The sequence below is a fragment of the Neofelis nebulosa genome, chromosome 18, assembly GCF_028018385.1.
Source record: "Neofelis nebulosa isolate mNeoNeb1 chromosome 18, mNeoNeb1.pri, whole genome shotgun sequence".
Taxonomy (NCBI): domain Eukaryota; kingdom Metazoa; phylum Chordata; class Mammalia; order Carnivora; family Felidae; genus Neofelis; species Neofelis nebulosa.
The window spans coordinates 36,315,962-36,343,061 of NC_080799.1; the positions used below are offsets into that span (position 1 = coordinate 36,315,962).

At 52.4% G+C, this 27,100-nt stretch overlaps 1 protein-coding gene across 10 annotated transcripts in view; it reads right to left on the reverse strand.

The window, feature by feature from the left end:
• CIITA (class II major histocompatibility complex transactivator) overlaps positions 1–25,707 on the reverse strand; it is a 48,279-nt gene extending 22,572 nt beyond the window's left edge. For 2 of the 10 annotated variants that reach the window (XM_058711683.1, XM_058711682.1), the window contains exons 1-3: positions 25,309–25,699; positions 2,073–2,216; positions 1,761–1,856 (exon numbers count right to left, since the gene is read on the reverse strand). In XM_058711683.1, coding sequence (XP_058567666.1) covers positions 1,761–1,856; positions 2,073–2,216; positions 25,309–25,591 — 523 coding nt within the window. In that variant the 5' untranslated portion in view covers positions 25,592–25,699. Of the gene's footprint in view, positions 1–1,760; positions 1,857–2,072; positions 2,217–14,665; positions 14,748–15,846; positions 15,994–17,638; positions 17,660–17,689; positions 17,898–25,308 lie in introns of those variants that run through there. The other 8 variants (XM_058711687.1, XM_058711690.1, XM_058711684.1 and 5 more) reach the window with 8 other exon arrangements.
• Positions 25,708–27,100: the final 1,393 nt, after the last annotated feature.

Here is a 27,100-nt window from a genome sequence, read left to right on the forward strand (position 1 = left end):
CAGGAAGCCAGCATACCGTAGGTGCTCTTTGCAAAATCCTTTTCTAAACACTTTAGACCAAGCAGCTCATCCAATCCTCAGACATCCCACGAGGCAGGTGTGATTAGGTGATTAGTATACCCATTATGCACCTAGGGAAGCCTTCTTCTAGACCTATGCCAAGATGCTTAGATGACTGCATGCTCAGGCCAGGGCATGGCCTTCTAGAAGCACAGAGAAAGCCCACAGACTCGAGGAACGGACTTGGATGAAGCTTCTGCTTCCCTGGCTTTGGCCACTTCAACTTCCTGGGAAGATGCTCTTGAGCAGAAAAGCCCCTAAATCCTAAGAATGCTCAGATCCTTCATCAGTGCCTCCAGTTGTGAAGAAATATGAATGCCCTCAGCACCAAACACTTCTGCTTCCTCAAATAAGTTCCCAGGACGGAAAGGAAGCGGGCAGACTTCTCAGTTCTGTAATTTTTGAGACACACACAGTTACCACTCCTCTCCATTTTCTGCTTTGTGTGCTACTGGATTAACTGTGCACTGGGGGAAGACTGGCCACATTCATGCTGAGCACAGACCTGCTCAGCGTTGTGGTTCTTGGGTTGCCAGGAAAAGGGCCACTAAGAACAGTTGTGCAGATTGTTCACTGTACCCGGGTGCCCAGCAAGAGGACAAATGGAGGCCGCATCTCCGAAGAAGGGACACCTTTTTCTAATTCAACAAAGCCTCTGTATGAGATAGTGGTGATCTTGCTGATGAGGGAGATTTACCCTACTCCCCTCCAAAACACACACACACACACACACACACACAAAACAAAAAACAAAAAACAAAAACAAAAACAACGGCAACACCTCTCTCCAAAGAGTTCTGCCTTTATCGGAAAGCAGAGCTCTTTTTAAAGCTGCAAATCAGCCTCTCAGCTTAAGCCTTAGAGAACCTCCCCACCCTAGACACTTTCCTTTTTGTGGCTAAAAATAAAGACTTTGAAATGAGAAAGACCTAGGTTCAAATCTCACATCTGCCCATCACTATCTCTACTGCAGCCTTGGGTACACGGCTTCGCCTCTTTAAATTTCAGTTTCCTCATTTGTAAGGTGGAGATACTAATGCTGTCTACTTCCTTTGCTGTAAGGATTCAATGCAGTAACACACACACAGTGTCGGCACGTAACAAGGACCCCCCAGGTGGTAGGTATGACAAATACTAGAGGAGTTTGGCTTAGGAGCTGGGGAGAAAGGGGGCGGTGCATGGTAAGGACTGTGTAGAAGGAAGGAAAGAAGGGCAAGAAATATAAAAAGGTATAGAGGGGCGCCTGGGTGGCTCAGTCGGTTAAGCGCCTGACTCTTGGTTTCGGCTCAGGTCATGATCTCACAGTTCGTGGGTTCGAGCCCCGCACTGGGCTCTGCGCTGGCAGTACAGAGCCTGCTTGGGATTCTCTCTCTCTCCCTCTGCCCTTTCTCTGCTCCCTCCCTCTCTCTCTCAAAATAAATAAACATTAAAAAAATGTATAGATATGGAGGCAGAGGATGTAAAGGTGAGATCCGGTTTGCCTGATAGTTACTAGCAAAGGGGTCGATTTCCCTTACTGTTCTCCATCTCCCTTCTTCCCTGGAGTCTCTGTTTTCTAGCCCTTGGTCTGCATCCCCCTGGTCCTGATTTATGAGGGAGGGGCCTGTTGCGGCTCTTGGTGAATGGATGAGGTTAACAAAAGAGAAAAAGGAACTCTTCCCCTCGACTGGTCTTTTTCTGGGTTCAGAACGCTTCCTCACCGATATTGGCATAAGCCTCCCTGGTCTCTTCATCACCTTCCATGTCACACAACAGTCTGCTGAACTGCTCGCAGTTGATGGTGTCCATGTCGGGTTCTGGAGGGAAAAGTCCCTTGGATGAAGCAGGAGAGAGGGCTGGTGGGGATGGAAGGAGAGGCGGGGAGGGGCCGGGAGCGAGCCCAGGGGTCTGGAGCTGTCCGTGGTGCTGACCAGAGCTCAGCAGCCAGAACGTCCCCTGCCGGCTAACTGTGTCCATTGCAGGCTGAGGGGGTGAGGAAGGACTTGGGAGGGGCCAAAGGGAGGAAAGCCCACCTGAGCAGAGCTCCATCTCTTCTCTAGCCGGGTCCATCTGGTCATAGAGGTGGTAGAGCTGCAGGGGGTCAGCATTGCTGTTGAGAAGCTCCAGGTAGCCGCCTTCTAGAGGCCCCAACTCCATGGCGGCACACTGCCCACTGCCTGAAAGGAAGACACGTTCAGTCATCGCATGGAGTGTTGGAAAGGTGTAGACAGTTAACCTACCACAGTTCCTAGCTGGGTCACTCGGTGAGGGCCAGGGCTTGGGAGAGCCAACGAAAGTGAGCAAAGGTGCTCATTTGTCACCTCTTACGTGCTCATGGCAGTGGAAAGAGGAAGCAATATTTCCTTCCTCTGAGGAACTTATGGTCACTCTGGGAAGATGCCCATGATGCAGGAAATGTGCCTGGGGAAATTTAGATTCAAGGCATCTTACACCTGGGAGCCAGGAGTCTTGGGTTCCACAGATGGCGCTACCATGAGTGACAACAGTTGAGATTTGTAGACTGCCTACCATATGCCAGACACATGGGCTAGCACATTGAATTCTCACATCAACAACCATATGAGGTAGACGCTATTACTATCCTCATTTTCCAGATGAATAAACAGGCTCGGAGAGGTGAAGTGACTTACGTAAGTTGACCCAAGTCCAAGGGACGCTGGAATTTTGTTCTGGACAGTCTGATGCAAGGATATGCAATTAAGTGTTATGCTCTACTGCCCTGAGTGACCTTGAGCAAGTCTCTGCTCCTTTCTGTGCCTCAGTTTCCTAATATGTAAATTGAAAATTCCTAATCTGTTGAGGCAGATTCTAAGAATCTTCGTTTGGTGAAGGGCATATCAGATACCTTAGATATTACTTCAATTCAATCTTCCAAATACCCTGGACATGTCCACATAAAAACTTGTATATGAAAGCTCGTAAATGCATAACTCATAATAGCCAAAATATGGAAACAATTCAAATATCTACCAATGAATGAATTAAAAAATGTGATAAATCCATACAATGGAATACCATTCAGCCATAAAAAAAGAATAAAATACTGATACATGCTGCAACATGAATGAAACTTGAAAACATTATACTAAGTGAAAGAAGTCAGACACAAAGAGCCATATATTGTATACTCCCATTTATCTGAAATGTACAGAATAGCCAAATATTTACAGATAAGTAGATTAGTGGTTGGCTAGGGTTAGGAGAGAGTTGTGGAGAAAATTGGGGAGCAACTGACCATGAGAGTGGGGTTTCTTTCGGGGGGATGCCAAAAATGTTCTTTAGCTGACTGTGGGATGGTTGCACAACTGTGTGAATATACTAAAAAGATCACCGAATTGTGCATCTTATTTTTTTAGATTTTTTTTTGAGAGAGAAAGCACCTGTGAGTGTGGGAGGGGCAGAGGGAGAGGGAGAGAGAGAGAATCCCAAGCAGTCTCCACTTCCAGCACAGAGCCCGATGCAGGGCTCGATCTCACGACCCTGAAACCTGTGCCAAAATCAACAGTTTGACGCTTAACTCACTGAGCCACCCAGGCGCCCACGAATTGTGCATTTTATATGGGCTAATTGTCCGGTATGTGAATTACCTCCCAATAAAGCCATAAAAACAAACGAAACACTGACCCTGGAAAATAAGCATTATTATCTCCATTGTTCAGATGACACCAAGTAGCCTCCCAGATATGCGCAGTTCTTGCTGGCTAGCATCACTCTGAAGCCTTGTCTGTGTGGCTCCAGGTTTCTGCCCCATTCCTAGTGGTCTATGAGTCCATGTAGGGTTCATTTCCTAGAGCTGCGTAAGTGGTATCATGAAACTGAGGAGCTTAAAACAACAGAGCCTTAGTCTCTCACAGTTCTGGGGGCCGGAAGTCCAAAATCAAGGTGTTGGCTGAGTCGTGGTCCCTCCAGAGGCTCTAGGGGAGAGTCACTCCTTGCCTCTTGAAGTTTCTGGAAACTGTTAGCATTCCTTTACTTGTGACCTTGTGGCCGAATCACTAAAATCTCTGCCTCAATGGTCCCATCGTCTTCTCTTCGTGTCTCAAATCTTCTGCCTAACTCTTAAAAGGATACCTGTCATTGGATTTAGGGCCCAGCTAAATCCACCATAATCCAGGATGATCTTATTTCCAGAGCCTTAACTGAATTCTACCAGCAAAGACTCTTTTGCCAAATAAGGTCACATTCGCTAGTTCTATATATATTTTGGGGGCCACCATTCAACCTCCTATCCATGAAAAGCAGATGCTTGCTTGAAAGAATCAGACACAGTTTCTTGGAAGAGGTGGCAGGAGAGATGGCCTTGAAGGCCAAAGGACCTGACAGAGCCTTCTGAGTGCCCCTGCCTGGGTCACAAGAAAGTGGGGTTGAAGTGGGAAGGACAGCAGAGGGTAGGACCATGAGAAAACACACACACACACACACACACACACACACACACACACACACCTCACCAACACAACACCTTCCAGCTGCTTCTTTTCATTTGACTCATTAACAACGTTCACCACTTACAGAGGGTCTCCATATAGACCACAGATATTACAGAGAATGAACTTTCCAGTCCAACATGTGGCCCTGGCTGGGGCTGCCTGTTGATAATGGGTTGGGTGGGAGTCCAATCATAACCCAACAGGAACCCAAACATAACAGACTTGCCTCAAAGGCCCAGCCAGCCTTGACTGGAGGAAGCAGAACTGAAAGATGGGGCCACCTCCCATTTCTTGTCGTGAGACGAAGCCTGGGGGTTGGGGGAGAAGAATTCCACCACTCCCAGCACATTGGCCTGAGAACCACACAGAAAAATCTACTGTTCTCTCTGGGGAGGTAAGAAAAGAACTCCCTTCCTTAAATCTTGCCTGCAGCCTTCTTCCCCTTTTCAATCTGGGCTACTTATCGATAGCTTATATCGTAGCAATCCGCCTCTTTTTCCAGGCAGTGGGGTCACCTGGTGACAACAGCTCTGGACTGAGCCCAGTAATTTCACAACTGAGTTGGGTGACTTTGGTCAAGTTACCAAAACTGTTTTTTCACAGGGTAACAAACAGGTCTGCCAGGGTCCTTCAAGTTCAACCTCCTTCACTCTGCAGAGGAAATGAGACCCTGAGAAGGCACATAACTCATACAAGGTCGTACAGCCTGCCTCCGGCTGAGCCTGCACCTGTCCCTCCCCAGAACAAGACTCTCAGTCCAGTGCTCTTTCCTGCCAATTGAAACGTTCCCATTCAATGCACAGCCCTGATCATATCTAGGCCTAGGAATAGGGACCAGGTCCTATCACAGATGGGTGATGGCAGGGAGTGCAAAAGGGAGGAGCCGGGAGAAGTTTAACCCAGCCTCACTTATTGAGGGACTCAGCACCAAACTTTGGACAGCGACACCAAATGCCTTCAAACACCAGAGAAATACACCTGACGGAAGAGATAAAAAGCCAACTTGTGTGAGCTCTGGAGTCAAACGGCCTGCGTCTGAAACCACTCCTACCTACCAACTCGCCACAACCTGGGCAAGTTCATTGTATAAACCTCCCGGAGCCTCAGTTTCCTCATCTGTAAAATGGGAACAATAATTGGTCACCCATGAGGATCAGGTGAGTTAATTCTCGTAAAGCCCTCAGAAAGATGACTGGCCCTTAGTAGGCCCTTAGTGAATTGTGGCTTAGAAGGGTATTGGTGCATGCATGGTGCGCACAACGTGGGTGATCGCCATCGTTATCGTCGTCCTTATTATTATCAATTTGCTTCTAACCTCTGTGAGGTGGACAAAGGGACTCTTTCTCTTTCATTCCCGCCTAAGTCACCACATGGTGAAGCCAAGCTTTCTGTCCTTTGACTCAAGGGGACCCCACGGACCCCACAGGAACTAGAAAGCCCCACGGCCAGCAGTGGGACCTGGGAGGTCTGCTCATGTCCCCCATCACTACCTCTGAGAAGGTGCCTGGGAGAAAAGTTATCCAAACTCTGCGTCATTGGCTAAGCCCAGACAGGAAGACATCTATTCTTAGACACTCTCGACACACGCCTTAGCACCTCCCTTCCTGCTACCCCAGCATGAGCCCTGCACCGGATGCACTTTCTCTTGAGTAGACAGGAGTTTGCAGTTCACAGTGGGCTTCTGCCTCCACCCCTACCCCTACATCTGAGCTCCAAAGAGCTCTAGGGAGAAGGCAGGATGGAGTATTAATGCCCATTTGATAGAGGAGGATACTCAAAACTTCGGTGAAATGGCTTGTCCTTGGTCACCTGGGTAGAGGGTTTGAGTTTGAATCAAGGCTGGGAGGCATTAAGTGGGTGACTTGACCTCTCTGAGTATCAATTTTCCCACTACTTGATTGGGATAATGACACTTCCCTTGTGGGACCAGTGAAAGGCCAAAAGGGGTCTCGGAGGCCTACAGGAGGCCCACGGGCAAAGGAATCCCATCGTGTTGGGACACTGCAGAGCTGGGACTCACTCCCAAGAGTCTAGTTGCCCAAATCCATAGAGCCTCCCGTTCACACCAAGATCTACGTACATCTTGACTTGGGACCTCCCAGTATTCCCACAACTATGTTCCCTATGCCTCTAGATGTTTAGGAAGTGCTTCAGAGGCCCCTAATTGGACTCTTTCCCCCAAAGTGCCACTCTAGAGGGGACTGGGGACAGAGATGGCTCAAATCACCCCACTGCAGAGGAGAGAGTCCCCTTCAGTCCCCGAGAGTCCCCAGGGCAGATCATACAGGCCAGGAGTTCTGCGAGGGCAGGAGCCCTGTCTACAGGCCCTAGCCCTGTCTAGCTCACCGATCCCCAGGCCCCAGCATGTTCCTGCACGCAGCGGGCTCTCTCCCTCCATAAAAGTGCTGCGTCACTAGAATTCACAGGTGCCTGCTGAATGCCAGGCAGCAAATGCCATGATGTGCAGACCTCATCCCATTCAGCCTAGCACACACGTTTGCGATCCGTATTCCCGTTTCTTGGGTAAAGAAACAGGCTAGTGATCTGGGATCTGAACCAACTGCTTGGCTCCCAAGTCACAGCCCCTTCGAGTCACTCTTGGTCCCCAGCTGCCCCGGGGAGGTGCCCTCGCCTGGTGAAAGAAGGCGTGGGTGGCGTGATGGTTTCTCCTTTTGAGGAGCTGTCTGGGGCCCAGCGGAGAAGTGGTCTGTGTCTTTTTGGTAAACGAGCAGTATTTTTAGAAGGTCCTCTTTGAGCTCGCTCTCCCCCCACCCACCCCCCCTGACCCGGGCCACCACCTTCCACATCCAACCTGAGAAAAAGTTCCTAACCTTTTTGCCACCAAAAGCCCCTTTGGGGGCTCACTTCTGTCCCCACTTTGTACAACACCACAGGTTTTGAAAGACGCACGCCCCAAAATGGTATCTAACATAAATGCATTTCTCTCTCCCCCCGGCCGAGGGAAATCAAGTATTGCCAAACTGTTCTAACTCCTACTTAAGTAACTTCACATCCACTGTATATGGCTCTCCCATCTGCCAGCGTCACAGTCCTCCGCTGCTGGGAGACTGTTTTGTGTTTGGGGCTGTGCTGGATACTCTCTATGTATTATCCTGTTTTAATTGTCTGGGAAAGCGGTATCATTATAGTCATTTGACAGGCAATGACAATGAGGCTAGACTCAGTTTATCAGATGCTTTCTTCACAGAAAAGGGGGGGGTGTGTGTGTCCTTGGGGGTCTAAGGTGGCATCGAGAGGGAGAAAGGGGCACCTCTGCTAACCCCAAACTCTTCAGCGCTGCTCTGCCCTGCGATAAAAGAGCATAAGAAAAAATACGTTCCTGTACGTTGACTGTACTTCTCCTCCAGAGGAAGGAATGGAAAATCTTCTAACTGTGTCTAACGATATGGCATTCCATTCCGGCTTCGCCTTTGACCTCCAGCCCTCTCCGAGCCCTAGTGGGTGTGGACACCACTCAGCCGAGGCATTTGGGGATTCTAGACTGCTCATGGCTTGTCAGCCTTTCCCCTCTGCATTCCCCCCCAAAGCCCCCCTGCCCCCGACCACCTTACTGCCCGCCTTCAGGACAAACTGCTTCCGGAGGTCAGAGGGTGGCAAGAAGCCAGGAGCCTGGGGTCACTTATCTGCCACAACCAGCCCCTAGTCTGTATCTCTGTGGGGCTAACAGATCAAACAAGTTCCTCTTCTCTTGCACCTTGCAGACCTCCAGAGAAACTCTAAAAGACAGGCTGCACTTTTTCCCCCCTCCAAATCTGTAAAACATTGATTTACTAAGCATCTCCTACCAAAAAAAAAAAAAAAAAAAAAAAATCTGGGGCTCTAAATAGGGTTTTTTTTTTTTAATTTTTTTTTCAACGTTTTTAATTTATTTTTGGGACAGAGAGAGACAGAGCATGAACGGGGGAGGGCAGAGAGAGAGGGAGACACAGAATCGGAAACAGGCTCCAGGCTCTGAGCCATCAGCCCAGAGCCTGACGCGGGGCTCGAACTCACGGACCGCGAGATCGTGACCTGGCTGAAGTCGGACGCTCAACCGACTGCGCCACCCAGGCGCCCCTAAATAGGGGTTTTTTTTAAAAAAATTTAAATGTTTATTTATTTTTGAGACAGAGACAGAGCGCGAGCAGGGGACAGGCAGAGAGAGAGGGAGACACAGAATCTGAAACAGGCTCCAGGCTCTGAGCTGTCAGCCCAGAGTCCGATGCAGGGCTCGAACCCACGGACCGCGAGATCATGCCCTGAGCCAAAGTCAGACGCTCAACCGACTGAGCCACCCAGGCGCCCCCCCTAAACAGGTTTAAAACACAGTCCTTGCCAAGAAGCTTGCAATAGAGACTCCGAATCTATCTTAAGAGGGAGAGAAAACATGATAATGATAATACGGTGGTTAAGAGCGCATGCTCTGGGTTCATATCGCAGTCCCCCCACTAACGGCGTGACCTCATGTAAGTAAGTCACTGAGCCTCTCCTGGTTGCGAAATCTACTGCCCTTGGTTGGCACGGCATCTATGTCACTAGGCTGCTGTGTCTTGTCTCAAGTGACCTATCCAGAAAGTGCTCCAAAATAGAAACAGCAAGGCATCACTTGACAGTGTGCGACTGGCCAAAATTAGAAAGCCAGGAAACGCCAAAGGCTGCGGGTAGGAGCGGGCTGGGGCGGCCACCCTGGTGAACAACCCGGCACCACTTAGAAGACCTAAAGATGTGGCGATCCTACAACCTTCCAGTTCAAGGTTGGGCACAGACGTCCCAAGGAAATGCTCCCGTGGCCCCACGAAGACACCCACCGGACGACGCACTGTACTGTTTGTGGTGACAGAGTGTGGAGGCCATCGGGGTGTCCGCTGCTGAGGGAGGGACAGTAAAAAGTAGCCACGGCACTCCCTGGAGGGTGATACCCTGATTAGAAGCAACAGACCACGGGGCGCCGGGGTGGTTCAGTCCGGTGAGCAACCGACTTCGGCTCGGGTCATGATCTCGAGGTCCGTGAGTTCGAGCCCTGCGTCGGGCTCTGTGCTGACGGCTCGGAGCCCGGAGCCTGCTTCGGATTCTGTGTCTCCCTCTCTCTCTGCCCCTCCCCTGCTCGCGCTCTGTCTCTCTCTCTCTCTCAAAAATAAATAGACATTTTTTTAAATTTATTTTTCAACGTTTTTAATTTATTTTTGGGACAGAGAGAGACAGAGCATGAACAGGGGAGGGGCAGAGAGAGAGGGAGACACAGAATCGGAAACAGGCTCCAGGCTCCGAGCCATCAGCCCAGAGCCTGATGCGGGGCTCGAACTCACAGACCGCGAGATCGTGACCTGGCTGAAGTCGGACGCTTAACCAACTGCGCCACCCAGGTGCCCCCATTTTTTTAAATTTAAAAATAAAGAAGCAACAGGCCGCATGCACACAGAGCAATGCAGGTGGAACTTAATAACGTAGTAGAGAGCAAAACAGTCAGAAAGAGAATGAGCTCTGAGAGCCCAAATCCAGAAGTGCAGAGTGACACCCGGGAGAAAAAGCAGCCTAGCCGACCCCTACAAGCACAAGGACACTCCTCAAGCACAAGGACTCTCCTCCAATGCCTTTGAATGCAAATCCCAGAACAGGGGAGGTGCTTAAAGGGGACGGAAGGCCCACAACCTTCCCTCCTCAAGGGGGGCGCCACAAAGAGTACAGTTCAAAGCGACTCCGGATGGAAGTTTAGACCTTGGCCTCTGGAGAGTCAGACTTGACCATTTCAACCGGGAGGGCAGATACTATGGCGAGCTGCTCAGATCAGCCTCTTGAGGTCGAGGTGCCCACCTACCAGCTGCCGGAGGGCAAGGGGCTCACAGCTCTGGGAATAGCTCAAAGTCACATCCGCTTTCCAAGCAGAGCCCACATCCAATGACCGGTCCCATCGGGGTGCAAAGGTCTGGTCCGTGCCTCAGTCTGCAGGAACGCCAAAGGCTATCCCGGCTTCAGCGTGCTGGACCTTCTGTCGAGATTTACAGCAGCCCCAACCTCCCTCTGCCCCATCCTGCCTCTGCCCTCTCCCTTCGGTGTCCACACCTCACATGTCCGCAGTAAACCCCCGACATGTGCAAATCTCCATTTTGGAGTCCGCTTCCTTAGGAACCTCACCTGAACCCAGCTTGTTCTGTTCTTCGGCAAGTGGGGGCTGGAAATCACACAGAACCCCACAAAGGATCCCCCAGAGACTGTCTCTGAGAGCTCGGGTAAAAGGCACGTATCTTCTCTGCCTCTCCCCCCAAGGGCATTCACCTCATCGTGACTTGGAAAATTTGGGGGATTCAAGTGATACCTCGGCTGGTGCACGTGCCTATAAATGGCACGGTTACTGGGGGCGAAGGGCCCAGGGGACCCGGGAGGAGAAGGCAGGAGACCCGGCTGCAGCTGGGGGACAAGGGGTGATCAGTGCTTGTCCAGAGCTCAAGTCCCCTTCCGGCTTGGCCGGCCTCTCCTGCCTCCAGGTGGCCTTCCCTCTGTACACCCCAACATTCCTAGCTGCTGCCGTTAATGACCCAGAAAGGAGTCCGACAGGTTTTTCCAAGGAAGACAACCCGAGCCAGGTCCTGGGAAGAGGAGGGGGCAAGAATCAGCAAAGCCAAGCCCTCAGCTCCAGGCCTGACCCTCAGCTTGACCTAATACAGCACCTAAGCCAGTGCCAGACTGAGATGAATCACAGGCCAGCCCTGCCTGCCAGGCTCTGACCTCCGAGATATGCGATTGGCAGGCCTGGCTGTGAATCAAAACTGCCTGGAAAGGACGCTGCATGCACAGCAACCCCGGGCCTGGCTCCCAGAGGCTCTGTTGTTTGTTTTGTTTTTTTTTCCCAGAGGTTCTGTGTTTTTCAACGAGCACCCGCTCCGGCCCTCTGACGCACACACTTGCCGTGCAGGAATTAAGATAGGTTTTATTTTCAAGGCAGCCTGAATTTCCACTTGCCAAGAAAACCCTGGACCCTCAGCTTCTGTGACTTTTTTTGAACACTGGGAAGCCTGCCATTCTCCTCCCAGCAGGTGAACCTTCCAGAATCTCCATTTCTGCCACCTTTCCACTTCTCCCCAGCCAAGAACCCTGGAATTGGTATGAACCCTTCCTCAGTTCTTCCAGTTTTCCTTCCGAGAGCCCCCCGGCAGCCGTCTCCTTGACATAGCAGCCCCCAACCCCACAGCCTGGATTGTTACAACAGCTACCAAGCCTTTGCACTAACCTAGTCTCCCAAACCTCGGGTGATCATCAGCCAGCTTTACAATTTGTTTGGTCACCTCTGCAAAGCACCTGTTCTATAATTTACCTTTGTATTTTCCTTGAAATAGCCTTTTTAAAAAAAAAAAAAAAAAAAAGAACGCATTTATTTTAAAAGAAAACTTTCCCTGGGGTGCCCAGGTGGCTCCGTCGGTGAAGCATCCCAGCTCTTGATTTCGGCTCAGGTCACTGATCTCACGGTTGGTGAGACAGAGCCCCAGGTCAGGTTCTGCGCTGACAACGTCCCGCTTGGGGTTCCCTCTCTCCCTCCCTCTCTCTCTGCCCCTCGTCCGCTCGCCCGTGTGCGGCGGAATGCACACAAGCACACTCTCTCTCTCAAAATAAATAACGTTTAAAAAAAATGAAAGAAAACTTTCCAGAATTGAAGTCAGGAAATCAAACACGTACCGGCACGTGAATGTTCGTTGCGCACTATTCATGATAGACAAAATGTAGGAACAAGTCAAATGTCCGTCGACAGACGAATGGATAAAACCAACGTGGTCCGTCCAGACACAGGCCATTATTTGGCTATAAAAAGGAATAAAACACTGATGCCTGCTATAACATGGATGAACGTGAAAGATAGGCTAAATGAAAGAAGCCAGTCACCCGAGGACAAATTTTGTATAATTCCACTCATGGGAGGCACCTGGAGTCATCGAATTCATAGAGACAGAAAATACAAGGGCGGTTGCCGGAGGAACGGGGAGTCAGTTTGGGGTGATGAGAAGGTTCTGGAGATGGATGGTGGTGATGCTTGTGGGACAGTATGAATACATGTAACGCAGCTGAACTGTAAACTTAAAAGGGGTTACATTGGTAAATTTTATGTTACCATTAAAAAAAAAAGGAAACTTTGGGGCACCTGGGTGGCTCAGTCGGTTAAGCGTCCGACTTCCGCTCAGGTCACAATCTCGCGGTATGTGAGTTCAAGCCCCGCGTCGGGCTCTGTGCTGACCGCTCAGAGCCTGGAGCCTGTTTCGGATTCTGTGTCTCCCTCTCTCTCTGCCCCTACCCCGTTCATGCTCTGTCTCTCTCTGTCTCAAAAGTAAATAAACATTAAAAACAAAATTTAAAAAAAAAAAAAAGGAAACTTTATCACTACCTCCCATGGTGGGGGCGCAAAGGGGGCAACTATCCTTGCCACTGAAAACAAAACAATGTTATCAAAATAAAGGCAACTGCTCTACTGTTCTGTTGTTCTGTTAACAAGAAACATCAGCAAGCATGAGTGTTGCCAAAGACAGCTACACACAAAAATGAAGAAGGCTTGAAAAAGAATCAGGAAAGCAACCATCTCCGCTCCACGAGAACCAGCGTCAGGTAATACCTCTTTAAGAACCGTCTTTGGACCACCCATCACATATGCCTCCAAGTCTGGAAACCTCCCTTCAGCCCACAACTTCCCCTCAGATCATTCTGTGCAATTCCTCCAGAAGCTATAATGGTTACTCCTGGCACAGGCATAGTCTTTGGTGGTTTTTCCAAAGTACTTCTGTGCATGTCAGTCAATCACCAAGACAGTGCTCTTTGTTTTTGTTGTTGTTGTTATTGGTGGTGTTTGTTTTTTAATGTTTATTTTTGAGAGAGAGGAAGAGAGAGAGAGAGTGCGCACAAAAGGGAAGGGGAAGGGAGAGAGAGGGAGACACAGAATCTGAAACAGGCTCCAGGCTCTGAGCTGTCAGCCCAGAACCCGAGGCAGGGCTCGAACTTGGGAATGGTGAGATCATGACCTGAGCCGAAATTGGACGCTTAACCGACTGAGCCACCCAGGTGCCCCCAACAGTGCTGTTTGTTTGTTTATGGATGAACCTCCGAGAGGGAAGTCATTTGTTCAAGGTGACTGATGGCAAATCTTAGAGTCAATTCCAGGAGCTTCCCCTTCCTCTTCAGGTCACTTCCCTGACTGCCCGGGATTGACCCCAGGCCTTGGTGTTGAGTTCTTTTGTTAATTTCCTGACTACTCTTCACAAAGTACCAGGTGCTGAGGTCTCAAGAGGTAAAACCTGGTCCCTGCCATCAGACAGACTTTGTTGTATCAGCAAGACTCTCTCTGAGTACTCAGGACCTGCCCTGCATTTGTAGAGGCTCCCACTGTAGTCCAGTGCCTGGGCTCTCCACAGTCTTGGGTTCAAATCTTGACTCTACTATGTGGCCTTCGACAAAACCTCCGGGGGAAGTCCCCGTGGTTTTGTAATATGATGACAGTACAAGGTGTAGATCACTCAATGCCTCTCAATGCCTGTATGACCTCTGGACCTCTGACATAGGAGTCACCCAGATAAACAGTTTAGGACAGGCCCAGCCAGTGGAGCCTTGGGGGGTGGAACTTACACACTAAACAGCCTCTCAGGTGATTTCCTCGTGCAGGAAGCCGGGGACCCCTTGGCTCAGTTCTCTCTGAGGATCTTTCCATTGTACATCCTGGGATCTTGGAGACAGGTCCTTGCCTAAGGCAGCCTGGGGTTTGGACAGTGATCCCTTGCTGGGCTCTCCCCCTCTCTCCCCACCGTTCCACCAAGCCTTAGAGCAAGAACCACCCATTTCCTTAAACTTCTGATCGGCCGGGAGTATTTCTTTTCTTGGCTGGTATGGAGGGGGGACTTCACAGAGGGAAGGCGTCCTGCCAAAGTTAGGGACTCCAGGCGGCAAATGCGAGTGGGGTGCTGTGGGGGTGCTGTGGGGCTCTGTGGACCTCTGGGTTCCGACCCCCACCCTGTGTCACCTTGGATGGGGGGGGCGTGGGACTCAGAACACAGCTGTGGGCTTTGAGGGTCCCGGACGGAGCTAGACGTGACAGCTCCAATTCTGACATTCTGGGGACCCCGGAGACATCCCCCTTTCTGGGGCTCCTTGGTTCCTCTGGTTGGGAGGCGTGGCTCAAGTCCCCAAGGTGAGAATGAGATGCCAACCTTGTTAAAGCAGTCCCGGAACGCTGCACCCCTCACGCGAGATGATCAGAGAGAGGCCGGGAATTGTATCACATTTCCAGACCTAAGAGACTCCATTTTAAAGCCCTGTGTTCCTTTCTGGCTAAGGAACTCCTGACCGGGGCCACAAGTGGCAAGGGTTTCACAAGCAGTTGCTCGTGGAAATGTTAATAAAGGCAACTGGCATCCGGATCCTGTGGGGGCAGTAAAGTTAACACCTACAAAGCACAGTTTCATCCGATGGTACCAACAAAATCATAGGATTCTAATCAGAAATGGCTCAGCTGCTCAACACCAAATCAGCAGAGTTTCCCTCTCTCTCTCTCTCTCTTTCTCTCTCTCTTCTGTTCTTTGCCTCAAGCACATCATAACCCTTCCTTCTTTCCCACAAAACCCCCGGGGCTTTCCCCACATGAGCAAGAACACTTCTCTGTGCTCCCCGAATTGCAATTCTGAGACCTTCAAATAAAGGCCTTTGTTCTTTCTCGGTTTGTCTCCTTTTCTCGGATGACAGAGGTGAGGATTTCTCCAGCAGGCTCGGCTAAAGGTCGGGCTCCCCAGAGCCCTTCCCTGCGCAGGGCACTCCACAGGAGGGCCTGGAACCTGGACTCCTGAGTCAGTTCGCTGAGCCGATCCAGCTGGAAAAGTGAGGCTCAGGGAAGGGCAGCCGGCCCGTGGGGCCCCCATAGAGGGAAAGCGTTGCGTCCCCCTCAGTGCGGCGCGCATCTCCACGCGACTCTATGGATTCTAGGACGCACAGACAGTGCATGTGGCGCGGGTTTGGTGCCCGTGCCGGTGCCGGGCTCAGCTCTGCGCCCCTCCTGCACCCCAGTCTGTCTGCAGACACTCGGCTCCTGCCGCGCTCCCTGCGCCCCCCGCTCCCCCCACGTCCCCCCTCCACCCCTCCCCTGTGCTCCCTGCGCCCCCCCCCCCCCCCCCCCCCGCGCTCTGGGTACCAGCACTAAACTCAGCTCCCGTCTGCACTCCCGTCCCTGCCTTCCAGGCCACAGATGCTGGAAACAGGACTTTCCGGGCCCACACTCTGCACGTTCCCCTCTCCCTCCTCCCAGCCTTGCTGTGTGGCCTCAGGAAAGTAGCTGCCAGCCTCTGAGCCTCGATTGCCCGGCCGACTTTAGGGGTGCAAGGGGACCCTGGTCACCTACCGCTGCTCCCCGGACTCCCACGGGCTGCCATCGGCCTCGCCCTCCTGCCAGCTCTGGAGCTGCGGCCAGACTGGGGCAGATCGGTTACCCAGCCACCCCACCTCATCCCCTGCAGCCGCCCTTTTCTCTTTCACTTTCTCTCTGCAACTCGGGATTTGGGCCAAGCTGGGGAGTAAGCAGGCACCCACGCCTCCCCCTGCTGCACCCACCACGTGCTTTCTCTGAAGCGCCTGGGTTGTATCCCTCCACTCCTGGGCACTCCCAGAGCGTCTATTGCCTCCTGGAAATGGGCAGTCCCCAGCCTGAGGGGAGCGGGCGCCCACTTGCATGAAATCTGCAAGCCCGTCCCTCTTCCCCTCGCTTCCCCTCGCTTTTGCACGGCCTTCTCTCCAGCTCAGCCCAGCTGTGAAGGTGGCAAACGACCCTCCCAGGACACAGGGACTCAGACACTTGCTCGCTGAGCCATTCACTCACGCCTGGAAAGCCAAATGCCCTTGAGAGGAAAGAGGAAACTCCTCCTCCGGGAACTTAAAGGGCTGGAAACTGAACCTGAGCACCCCTGCCTCCCGGCGCCACACCCCTCATGGACCCGGCCTTCCCCATGCCTCCTCCAGAGGTCTTGGACACCAGCTCCACCCACCATGAGACCTTGGGGAGGTCACCTCCTTTCCCAGGCTTGGATTTCCTGTCTGGAATCGAGGGGGGTGAGTTAGGGTGACTTCTGACCTCTCCTTCCCTAGCCAAACACCCAACAAGCTCTATTCAACAGAGCTGGAAAACTTATCAGAGCGTGGGTTCAGAGAAAGCCACACATTTCAGCGGTGTCTGAGGGAGGGAGTCCCGCCCCTCTCAAACACGCAGCAGCAACACCAATACTGTTGGGCTCCTACGATGACATTTAGTTCCTACAGTGTGACAGGCAGTGTGCCAGATAGACCCTGCTACCTTCCACTGTTATACCCCCCGGCTGTCATAGAGTTTTCCCCTTCTCCTATTTTTAAAATTTTTTAAAATTTTTATTTATTTTTGAGAGACAGAGAGCACGAGTGGGGAAGGAGCAGCGAGACAGGGAGACGCAGAATTCGAAGCAGGCTCCAGGCTCGGAGCCGTCAGCACAGAGCCCGACGCGGGGCTCGAACTCACGAACCGCGAGATCATGACCTGAACCGAAGACGGACGCTTAACCAGAGCCATCAGGCGCCCCTCCCCTTCTATTTTAACAGCCCAGGGAAACAGTCCCGGAGAAGGTTGGTGACATGTTCTGAGTCACTTCGCACCCAGCCAGCGGTGCAGCTGAGATTCACACACGTCGTGCTGACTTCAGAGCTGGTGCCAGATATCTGTGCTTTGGGGTCTCCCTCCCGCTCTTTCTCATCCCCCACTTCTTCCCCCAAACACAGTCTGGAAATGGGGAGAGGGTAACATCTGTCCAGGCGCCTGGCTATTGCCAGCCCCCTGGCTTCGGTTTCCTGGCTTCCCCGAGGGATGGGGTGGGGTCTGGCAGGGATCCTGTCCTTCAAGGGCACCCCTCAGTGTTTACCTAGTAGAGCGAGGACCTTGTGGTTGGCTGAGCCAGGCCTTCGATGCTGAGAGCTAACAACACGCCTCCCGAATACTGGCCCTTAAGAACCACTTCAGCCTGATAAAGCACTCTCACATGCCAAGCACCTGGGCCGATCTGAATGTCCCTCAAGTGGGAGGAAATAGCCAACTGCCTCGCTTTTTCCAACAGCCCCGACGGGACCAGGGCCCCTCTTTCCGCCCCCATCCCCCAGTTCCGAGATGGCCTCACCCTAAATCGAGAAGCATTCTCAGCCCCAACTTCCTCCACCAGCCTTTTTACCTTGGGGCTCTGGCAGGTAGGACCCCGCAGGTTGTGGAGCGAGGCAACGCATGGTCTGGGCAACGCAGTGAGGCAGCCTCTCTCCCGGAGTCTGGCAGCCCGGCCTGGTGCCCTCAGCCTGCCCAGGGATGCCTCTGAATGCCCAGGTCAGAGGCAGACAGCTTCATCTCGAGTTTATCCCCCCACACACCAGTCCCAGCCCGCCAAACCTAAGCCAGCATGCAAAGGAAGCCAGCAAGGGACCCACAGAAAACTCTCCCCCTATGAAACGGCATCCAGCTGTCAGATTTCTCAGGCTAAAAACTCTCTAATTTGCCCACACTCCCTTAAGCCCTCGCCTAGCCTCTGATGTTAATTTCAGTTCCTTGTTGTGGACCAAATGGGGTAATGGGGTGACTGTAGGAGGTTGAGAGTTGTCTCTTGCAGGGGTGGGGGGGTGGGCACCTTTGACACAATGACGGTCTGAAATTATGGTGACCATGCCATCCCCTGCAAGATGAGGTGGGGATCTGAGCCCCACAAATGCCTCTGAGCGGGGACCCACCCCCCAGGGGTCCGGCAGACTTCCCAGATTCCACTTTCCTCTACCCCCCCCCCGCCCCCACACCAAATCGCCCTGAATTTCCTGGGAGATGGTGAGTGGTCCACTCATTATTTTTATTCCAAGACATTGGACTGGAACATGAATTACACATAAAAGGATGCTACCCCAAATGTGCTCTGTTTACAAGCCAGACGGTTTGGGGTGACACATAGATGTGGTTATAAATAGCACTGACTCCCCCCGCCACACCCCCTCTCCGCACACTCCCCCCTCCCACCGAGAAAGTTAGTGTCCTTGCAAGCTTCTCCCCATGCTCCTGATGGCATCTAGGAGAAGGTCTCCATCTGGGGCTATTAGGTCCTTAACACCTCTTCAAATGCATGAAATCCTTGTTTCACAGAGAGCAGCCCCCAGCCTCAAGCCTTCAGGAAGAGATAGCATCTGGCCAGACTTGTGTAAACACTGCTCTGCCTTCCTGTCCCGTAGTTACCTTCTAAGGGTGGCCTTTCTTTTCCTTTATGGTGGACATAAGCCTTTCTTGGAAAACGCGGTTGGATTAAAAAGAAAAGGCGTGTGCTTTGAAAAAACACCTGCCAAGCAAAGGGCAGCATGGAGGGTGTGCAGGAATCACCAGGGTGATGCTGAAGCGAAGGAAGTTTGGGCAGCCATGAAAAGCATCCCCTGTGTTTTTACTGAAAGAGCACTGCTTTGGGAGTCCCAGGAGCAGGCATCAAGCCCCAGCTGTTATTAGCAGGAGTGTGACCTTGGACCCCTGATTTCCCTCGTGTGGGCCTCCGTTGCCCCCATATGACATCAGGATAATAATTTCTTTGTTGGGTGATTATTTTGAAACAGTCCCTGCTTTCAGAAGTCCCTGGGAGGAAGTAGGCAGACAAGCGAGAAATGCTAATAGTCAATTTGAAACAGGGTCTTGCCTTGTTAGGCTAATAAAACAGACGTGACAGATATTAGAAATCTCCAGCAGTCACATCTTCCCATGACCTGATGCCAAGGGAGAGGTACCCCTGGGCATTCAGTCGCCTCGAGGCCACCTATGGGAGTCCTGTCCCGCCCTCGGAAGCAGCCAGTTCTGACAGCCGTGGCCAAGGCAGTTCTGAATCGGTTTCGTGCCCGGGCCGAGCTCGCAAGGAGAGTCCTGTCAGGCTGGAGGTGCGCCTGCGTGGATGCCTTCCTCTGTCACCTGGTCTGATCTCATCTCTGCTACCCGGTCTTTCCACGTCCTCCCTGCCGCCCTCCAGGCCCACTCTCGAGACCCGAATCTGGCCATGCCTGTGTCGACACAGGTCTCTGAGCCAGGCGGTGATATGTACCAGCCTCTGCACGATTGGCTGATGCCACAGGCTGTAGATGAGCACAAGGAGGGCCTCAGCTCTCGACACCAGGGAGGAGCCATTATAGTGCCCGCCCAGCCAGGAGCTCTTGGGCCCTGGATGTGGGCAGGGGCAGTGGAAACAACGAGAAGAGCCTCGGGCAGGTTGCCATCGTACCACTGAGGGTACCGCTGCTCTAGCAAGGTCCCAGCCAGGACTGAGCTCTTGCCTTCCTTTGAGCCATCCTTCAAGGCCTGAGTTTCTGCCCTCATCACCCATCCAGCTAACAAAGATCTTATACTTTATTCTTTTTTTAGCAACCTTGTGGCCACGTTTTTGGCAAAGCATCTTCCTATTTCATAACTATAGACTTGCTTGCCTCCAATAAGGTCGGAGTGTTTTATTTTCTAACTTAAAAGTCACACAACCCTGGCGCGCCTGGGTGGTTCAGTCTGTTGAGCATGAGCATCCGACTTCAGCTCAGGTCACGATCTCACGGTTCATGGGTTCGAGCCCCACGTCAGGCTGTGTGCTGACAGCTCGGAGCCTGGAGCCTGCTGGGGATTCTGTGTCTCCCTCTCTCTCTGCCCCTCCCCTGGTCTCTCTCTCTCTCTCTCTCTCTCTCTCCTTCTGTCAAAAATAAATAAACATTAAAAAAAAATTTTTTTTGAAGTCACACCATCCCAAGATTGTTTGAATGAAGGAATGGAGTTTGGATTTGAACGATCCAGGCAGGTTCAAGTTCCAAACGGTGACGGGCCCCCTCTCCTAGGTTGTAAGGGCCTTTTATGCTTTTTTGGTGACCACCATAATCTCTATCAGGTGCAAAAACAGTGATTAAGGAAGAAGAAAGGAAGGATGGAAGGAAGCAGGGAAAAGAGGTCAATAGAAACGCAGGTGAATAAATATGACTAAACTGATAGGTATCCAAATTGGACGGGTAGGAAAGTGCATGAGAACGCAGGCCCGTTGGTGGGTAAATATACGAGTAGTCGATAGGCAGGCAGGTGAGTAAGTTAATACATGAACATATAAAAGAACAGATAAATTGACAAGTGCATATAAGTGGGTTCTAGATCTAAGTTAGTGCATTGGGAAGCCGACATTGGTAGGTGGTTCTGTGGACCAGGTAAGTTGGAGGACAGGCGGGTAGGTGGGTGGGCAGGTGGCCGGAGAGATGAATAGAGACTAGGTAAGGACACAGGTAAGCTGCTTAAGGTAACAGAGAACAGAAACCATCCCCGGTTGGGTCAGGCGCTAGGCTTAGCGCCAAGCAGGGTATGGAACAGGCCAAAGGTCAGCCTGGGAAAACCCATGGGGAAGTGTCAGCTTCCAGGCTCCTGGGGATAAAGGTGAAGTGCGTCTACGTGGCTGTGGAGCCGCCCCCCCACGCAAGGAGAGCAGCGGTTCTTGCCAGCGCGTCTCCTCCCAGGGGGCACAGGAAACCCCCCCCCCCCAGATCAGAGCAGAAGCGGGTCTGGAATGGAAAGGAAAGAGGAGGGCGGGAGGGCACGGCGCCCCTCCTCTCTGAGGTCTGGGTGCCGGTGGCTGTCGCATGCTGAGGGCCAAATGGGGAAGGAAGCTGGAGAGAAATCTGGCAGGCTGAGGCATGTCCCTCCGTTTCCAATAAATCACACAATATCCTAGAGGGAGACTTGGTTCCTCGGTTTCTAGAACAGAGTCCTGGTGCACAGAAATAGCGCCTTGTGAAAACAGAGAACTCCAAGCAAAAGAACGCCAAAGGAAATAATCAAAGATAAAACCAGGGGCTGGGACTTTCCTCCAGCCTCGAGACGCTTGCCCAAAGGCACTGCTGTGTCCACACTCCATTCACAAACCCCGGGGTGGCTGTCACCCTGATGCACCCCTCGGGGCTGTCGCTCCCCAAACACCCCTGAGGCTGGTGAGTCGGAGTCTGCTCTCTTCTTGCGGGAAATGCATGTGCCCCAGGTTCGCTGAGGCCCCTGAAGCCTTAGGGCACCACCCTGGGCACTGTTATCGCCTCCATTTTACAAGTGCTGGAAACTGAGGCCCAGCGGGGTTCCAGAAAGTGCTCACAGCCCTACCCCCTTGGAATCAGAGAGCCATGACCAGTCTGAGGGAGGAGACCATGCGATTAGCCATGTGCCAGCCCAACGGTGGGGGCACAGTGATGCATTTCTCAGATATACACAGCCCCCAAGCCCTCAGCGTGGGATAGGTGTCCAGATGTTCTGTGAGACTAAACACAACTGTTTTCTCTGCACCTCAAACCCCTGGGTTATTCTTCCCTGTGCCAACCTCCCCGCTGCCTCCCCACTAGACTTAGCTGTCTAATGCCAAGCACTGCTTTGGATAGTCTCCAGCTTCCGTCTCGTTTAACCCTCACTACAGTCCTGGGAGCTTTCTATCCTCACTCCCATTTTCAAGATGAAGAGACCGAGGGTCAGAGTGATCCGGTCATGGTCACTGCCGTCCTCACTCTCCCTTCTCTGTCCGTGGCTTGCCTTCCACGTGTCGTCACCCGCTGTCACCAGAGAATGCCTGAGCGTTTGCCCGGATTCCCCGCGGAAGCTGCTTTGTTCCGTCGGGACAAGGACCTTGGCACCCAGGCCTCGCCCGAGCTTGCCTGGGGTTGGATGCACCTGTGCAGCTGTGTGTCGCACAGAGTCAACCCCCCACGGGCGCGTCCCCAGAGGTAGGCTTTCTGCACAATTGCAGTCGCTGAAGATGTCTTTTGAATCATGCGCCTGATTTCCGTCTGCAGTGGGCCAACCTGTCTGGGGTAGATTTACGGTATCCCTTGGGTTGTTTTGAAGAGGCAACCAAGCAGAAAGTACAGGGGTAGGTCTGGACTTGTGAGATCCAACAGTCCCCTCCCCGGGCCATGACCTGAGCAAATCTCTTAACCTCTCTGTGCCTCAGTTAACCCATCTATGAAGTGAGAATAACGATACTATGTGAACCATCCGCCCTTCGGCTGCCCATCTACCTGCTCCCTCTTCCACCCACCCATCCAACCATCCCTCCACGCATCCATTCAACCACCCAACAGTCAACAGATATACATTGCACACCTGCCCAGTGCCAGACATTTGGGACGCGATGGGATCAAAATACAGATCCCTGCCCAAGTGGAGCTAATCTTCCAGCGGGAAGGTCAGACAACAAACAAACATAATACAAAAGTAAAATATAGGGAGGGCGAAAATGCCAGTCTACGGAGGGGGCTGAGAGTGTGGATGGGGACCTGAGATTCTAAATGGGATGCTCAGGGTAGGCCTCATTGAGAAGGTGAAATCTGGGTAAAGAGCAGAGGAGGCGGGCCAAGAGGCTTTCTGGAGAAGAGGGTTCCAGATAGTGGGACCAGCACGTGCCAAGGTCCTGTGGTCGAGAGCACGCCAGTCTCGTCCCAGGGACACCGGGGGTGCCAGCATGGCTGGAGGACAGAGCACAGGTACGGGATGAGAGCAGAGCAGCGACAAGAACCAGACGGTGACGGGCTTGGCAGGCCACGGTCCAGATTTAGATTTTCCTCTGAATGACGGGGAGCTAGTGCAGGGTTTAGAGCAGTGGAGGGTGAAGATCGTTAAGGGTTGTGGAGAGAGTGACAAAACCTTCACACGATGGTTTCCTTTTCTGAACCCCCCACTGAAACCAAAGTCAGGGCCTTTCTTTACAAAGCACGCGGTTTTCTTTCCTCTTCTCCTTCTTCCCCCTGGAAGGCTGGCTCCCTCCCGGCTTACACCACACCGGAGCATCTGCCCGCAGTCCTGCGCGCCCCTGGGAGCCCTGGAGGAGAGCTGTCCTGGAGGACACAAGGAAAGAGCACCAGAAGGAGGCCCCTCCTCTGTCTCCCAGCCCCCTAAAGAACACGTCACCCCGAGCCTAGTTCCCTTTCTAGAGTCACATGGGATCAGAAATAAAAATATTACATCCCCGGGGAGGAAACAGAGTTAAATAACAGGAACCAGCAGATAGAGGAGGGAGGGGCAGTCCCCACCTAAAGCAGCATGCAGTTTACAGGTAGAGGGGATGGCCTTGACCCCCTGCCCCGCCCGCCCCCGCCCCCCAGGGTGGCTACTGCACCCCCATCCAGACCATGCAAGCAGCTTGCAAATCCCCGTGAAGAAATCAGGGAGATCGTTGGGGGGGTGGGGGGAGGGTGAGATGGGGAGAATAAGAGACATATTCAAAAAACCAACAGAAACTACCTGGCGAGAACGTAACCACGAGGAAAACCAACCCCATGTAAACTTGGGTCTCGGCCAAAGGGCTAGAGAAAGAAACACACACCGCCCTGGTGGCTGGATAAAGACCATCATTGAAACTGAAGTTTAAAATTTGAAAATTGCCCCTCAAAGCCGGAAGGGGGACAGAGCTGGTCTGCTTTCCGTCCAGCCTCCCGCACTTGCCACCTGAGGACCCGGGTTGGTGTCCCCCCTGGGGGTGGGGGTCCGTTCTCTGTGGCAGACGATCGCTACGAGTGGCGTGCCTGGCACGCTGGTAAGTACTCGATCGCCGTGGATCGTTGTTATCCTCTCCCATTTTCAAGTTCCCCCGAAGCCACAGAGGGACCAAGCGTGACCGGAATTTGTCACTCCGAGTCCAATAAAATTGGAAAAACACGTATTTGGGTAAAGCAGGAGAGAATACACACACGCCTGGAGGAGGAACGTTGTTTGCAGCAAAGCCAGAACCTCTTTGCAAACAGGAGAGGAAGGCGTAAAATGTTTCAGGAGCCAGAGGTGGGGGTGGAAACGGCGACGGGGCGGAGGCTTGTCTTTCTGATTTGAGATGGAGTCAAGTGTCGTCAATGCTCTGAAAGTAAGACACTCTTCCTCTCTTCTCTCTGATCTGGTTCCTTTTTTTTTTTTTTTAATTTTTTTAAATCTTGATTGATTTTTGAGAGAGAGAGTGAACTAGTGAGTGGGGGAGGGGCAGAGAGAGAGGGAGACACAGAATCCGAAACAGGCTCCAGGCTCCGAGCTGTCAGCACAGAGCCCGACGTGGGGCTCAAACTCGTGAGCCGTGAGATCGTGACCTGAGCCGAAGTCGGACGCTCAACCGACTGAACCACCCAAGCGCCCTGACCTGGTTCCTCTTGGGTCTCTGTCTCCCTCTTTCTGTCTCTCTCTTCCCCCCACCTTGTCCCTCTTTGTCCCCCTCCTTCCTTCTGTCCCTTCCTTCCTCCTCTCTGTCTCTCTGTCTTTCTATTCTGTCTCTCCCTTCCTTTCTCTTTCCCTCTGTCTTTTGATTTGTGTCTCTTGCTGACAGAGATGCACACACACACACGAGCGCACACACGGCATCCTCTGCTCTCCGGCATTGTGGCCCCTCCTCTCTCTGGCGCCTCATTTCTCCATGTTTGAACCACACTGAGCGCCCATAGCCACATTCCCCACTGGACCGTGAGCCCCTTGCAGGCGGGAGCCGATCCGTGCCCCCAGCCCCAGTGCCCAGCGCAGTGCCTGACCCCTCAGGGCCGCTCGGAGAGAAAATCGAGCAGGCATTTGATTGCACGCCTCCAGGATGGGCTTCTCTTAAGCAGGGAGGCAAGCACAGCAGATGCGCCCCCCACACCAGCATCACAGACGGAGCTCCCCGGGCACTGGCCGCCTCCCGCCAGCTCACCCAGAGGCCCCGGCTCCTGTGCGGGTCAGCCTTCCCATCCGGGGACAGGGATGCTCACACTGACTTTCCTCCCAGAGAGGAGGGAAGATCCTTGCTCCGCCTAGAGCCGAGCAGAGAGGATGCAGACTTACGGGCACGGTCCTCGTCGTCGGGGTCCCTCTCGGCCAGCGGGGCCTGCCACGTACCCCATGCCCACCTCAAGAGGGCCAAGCCTGGGTCTCCTTTCTCCAGCAGGGTCAAGGAGATCTTCCTGGCCAGGGCCTCGCCGTCAGGCTCGCGGAGCAGAGCGCAGTGGTACTCCCTGGAGAGGAGCTCCCTCTCCAACATGCTGTCCAGGAGGGCCCGGGCCTGGCTCGGCAGATGGCCGGCCAGCAGCATCCGGACCCGAGGCAGGATGGTCTGGAAGTGGTTCATGGCAGTGCTCGGAGGCAGGCCAGCTGCCTGGGCCAAAGCCTGGGATCTCTGCTCACCCGGCCCGCGGCATCCAAAACATGAAGTGAAAACCAGGAGGAGGGAACCTCCGCCGTCAGTTGCCGTCTATTCCCACTTAGGAAGGTTTCCTCATTTGCATTGTAGGCTGGGGTGCCTGGTGTCTGGCTGGAAATGGTTCCGACCCCACAGATATTGCTGGTACCGCCCACGTGCCTGCGGCGGAGAAGCCGGCAGCCTCGGGTTCCGCCGGATCCAGCCTGGGATTTAGGAAACGGAAGGGGTCTTGTACAGGGCTAGTCCTTCTGAGATGCTTTATCCTAACAAGAAGGCTGCTGGGGCAGACGGCTCAAGACAATTGGCTTTGGAGCCAACCTGCCGGGGCTCACACCCCACACCTGTTTGCTGATCGTGTGAACTCGACCGTGGCGTTGCTGTTCCGGCCTCCATTCCTCCGCCGGAGAAGGTTGGATGTCAGAAATGGTACATAACCTCACTGAGTTAGGTGGGTTGTCACTAACCGTGCTGACCTGGAGTTGCTGGGAGAATTGAATGAGATAAAGTCTGGAGAGCACCTAACGCACTATCTACACGGTAATCATAGTTCAATAAATATGAGCCATTATTATTATTATTATTATTATTATTGCCTTTGTTATTATCGATGAATAGCGCATCCGACTCTGTCGTATGTAATCCAATCTCAAGTTGCCTTGAGGATTAAAAGAAGTAATGCACGGGGCGCCTGGGTGGCGCAGTCGGTTAAGCGTCCGACTTCAGCCAGGTCACGATCTCACAGTCTGTGAGTTCGAGCCCCGCATCAGGCTCTGGGCTGATGGCTCGGAGCCTGGAGCCTGTTTCCGATTCTGTGTCTCCCTCTCTCTCTGCTCCTCCCCGTTCATGCTCTGTCTCTCTCTGTCCCAAAAATAAATAAAAAACGTTGAAAAAAAAAAATAAAAAAAAAATAAAAAAAAAAAGAAGTAATGCACTGAAAGGGCTTAGCCTTGGACCTCGTAGGCATTTAGTGAACATTGGCTATATAAGAATATCATCCCTGGGGCACCTGGGTGGCTCAGTCCTTTAAGCGACCGGTTAAGCTTCCGACTCTTGGTTTTGGCTCAGGTCATGATCTCATGGTTTGTGAGTTCGAGCCCCGCATCAGGTCCTGAGCTGAAAGCATGGAGCCTCCTTGGGATTCTGTGTCTTCCTGTCTCTCTGCCCCTCCCCTGCTTGTACTTTCTCTCTCTCTCTCTCTCTCGCTCTCTCTCTTAAAATAAATAAATAAACTTAAAAAAAAAAAAATATCATCCCTGATTTACTAATACACAAAACAGAGGTGTTGTGTAGGGGACAGTCTGTTTTAGGATTCTATTCGAAAAATTCCCACCCAATTTTCTTTTCTTTTCTTTTTTTTATTTAAAAAAATTTCTTAATGTTTATTTGTTTTTGAGAGAGACAGAGACAGAGCATGAGTGGGGGAGGGGCAGAGAGAGA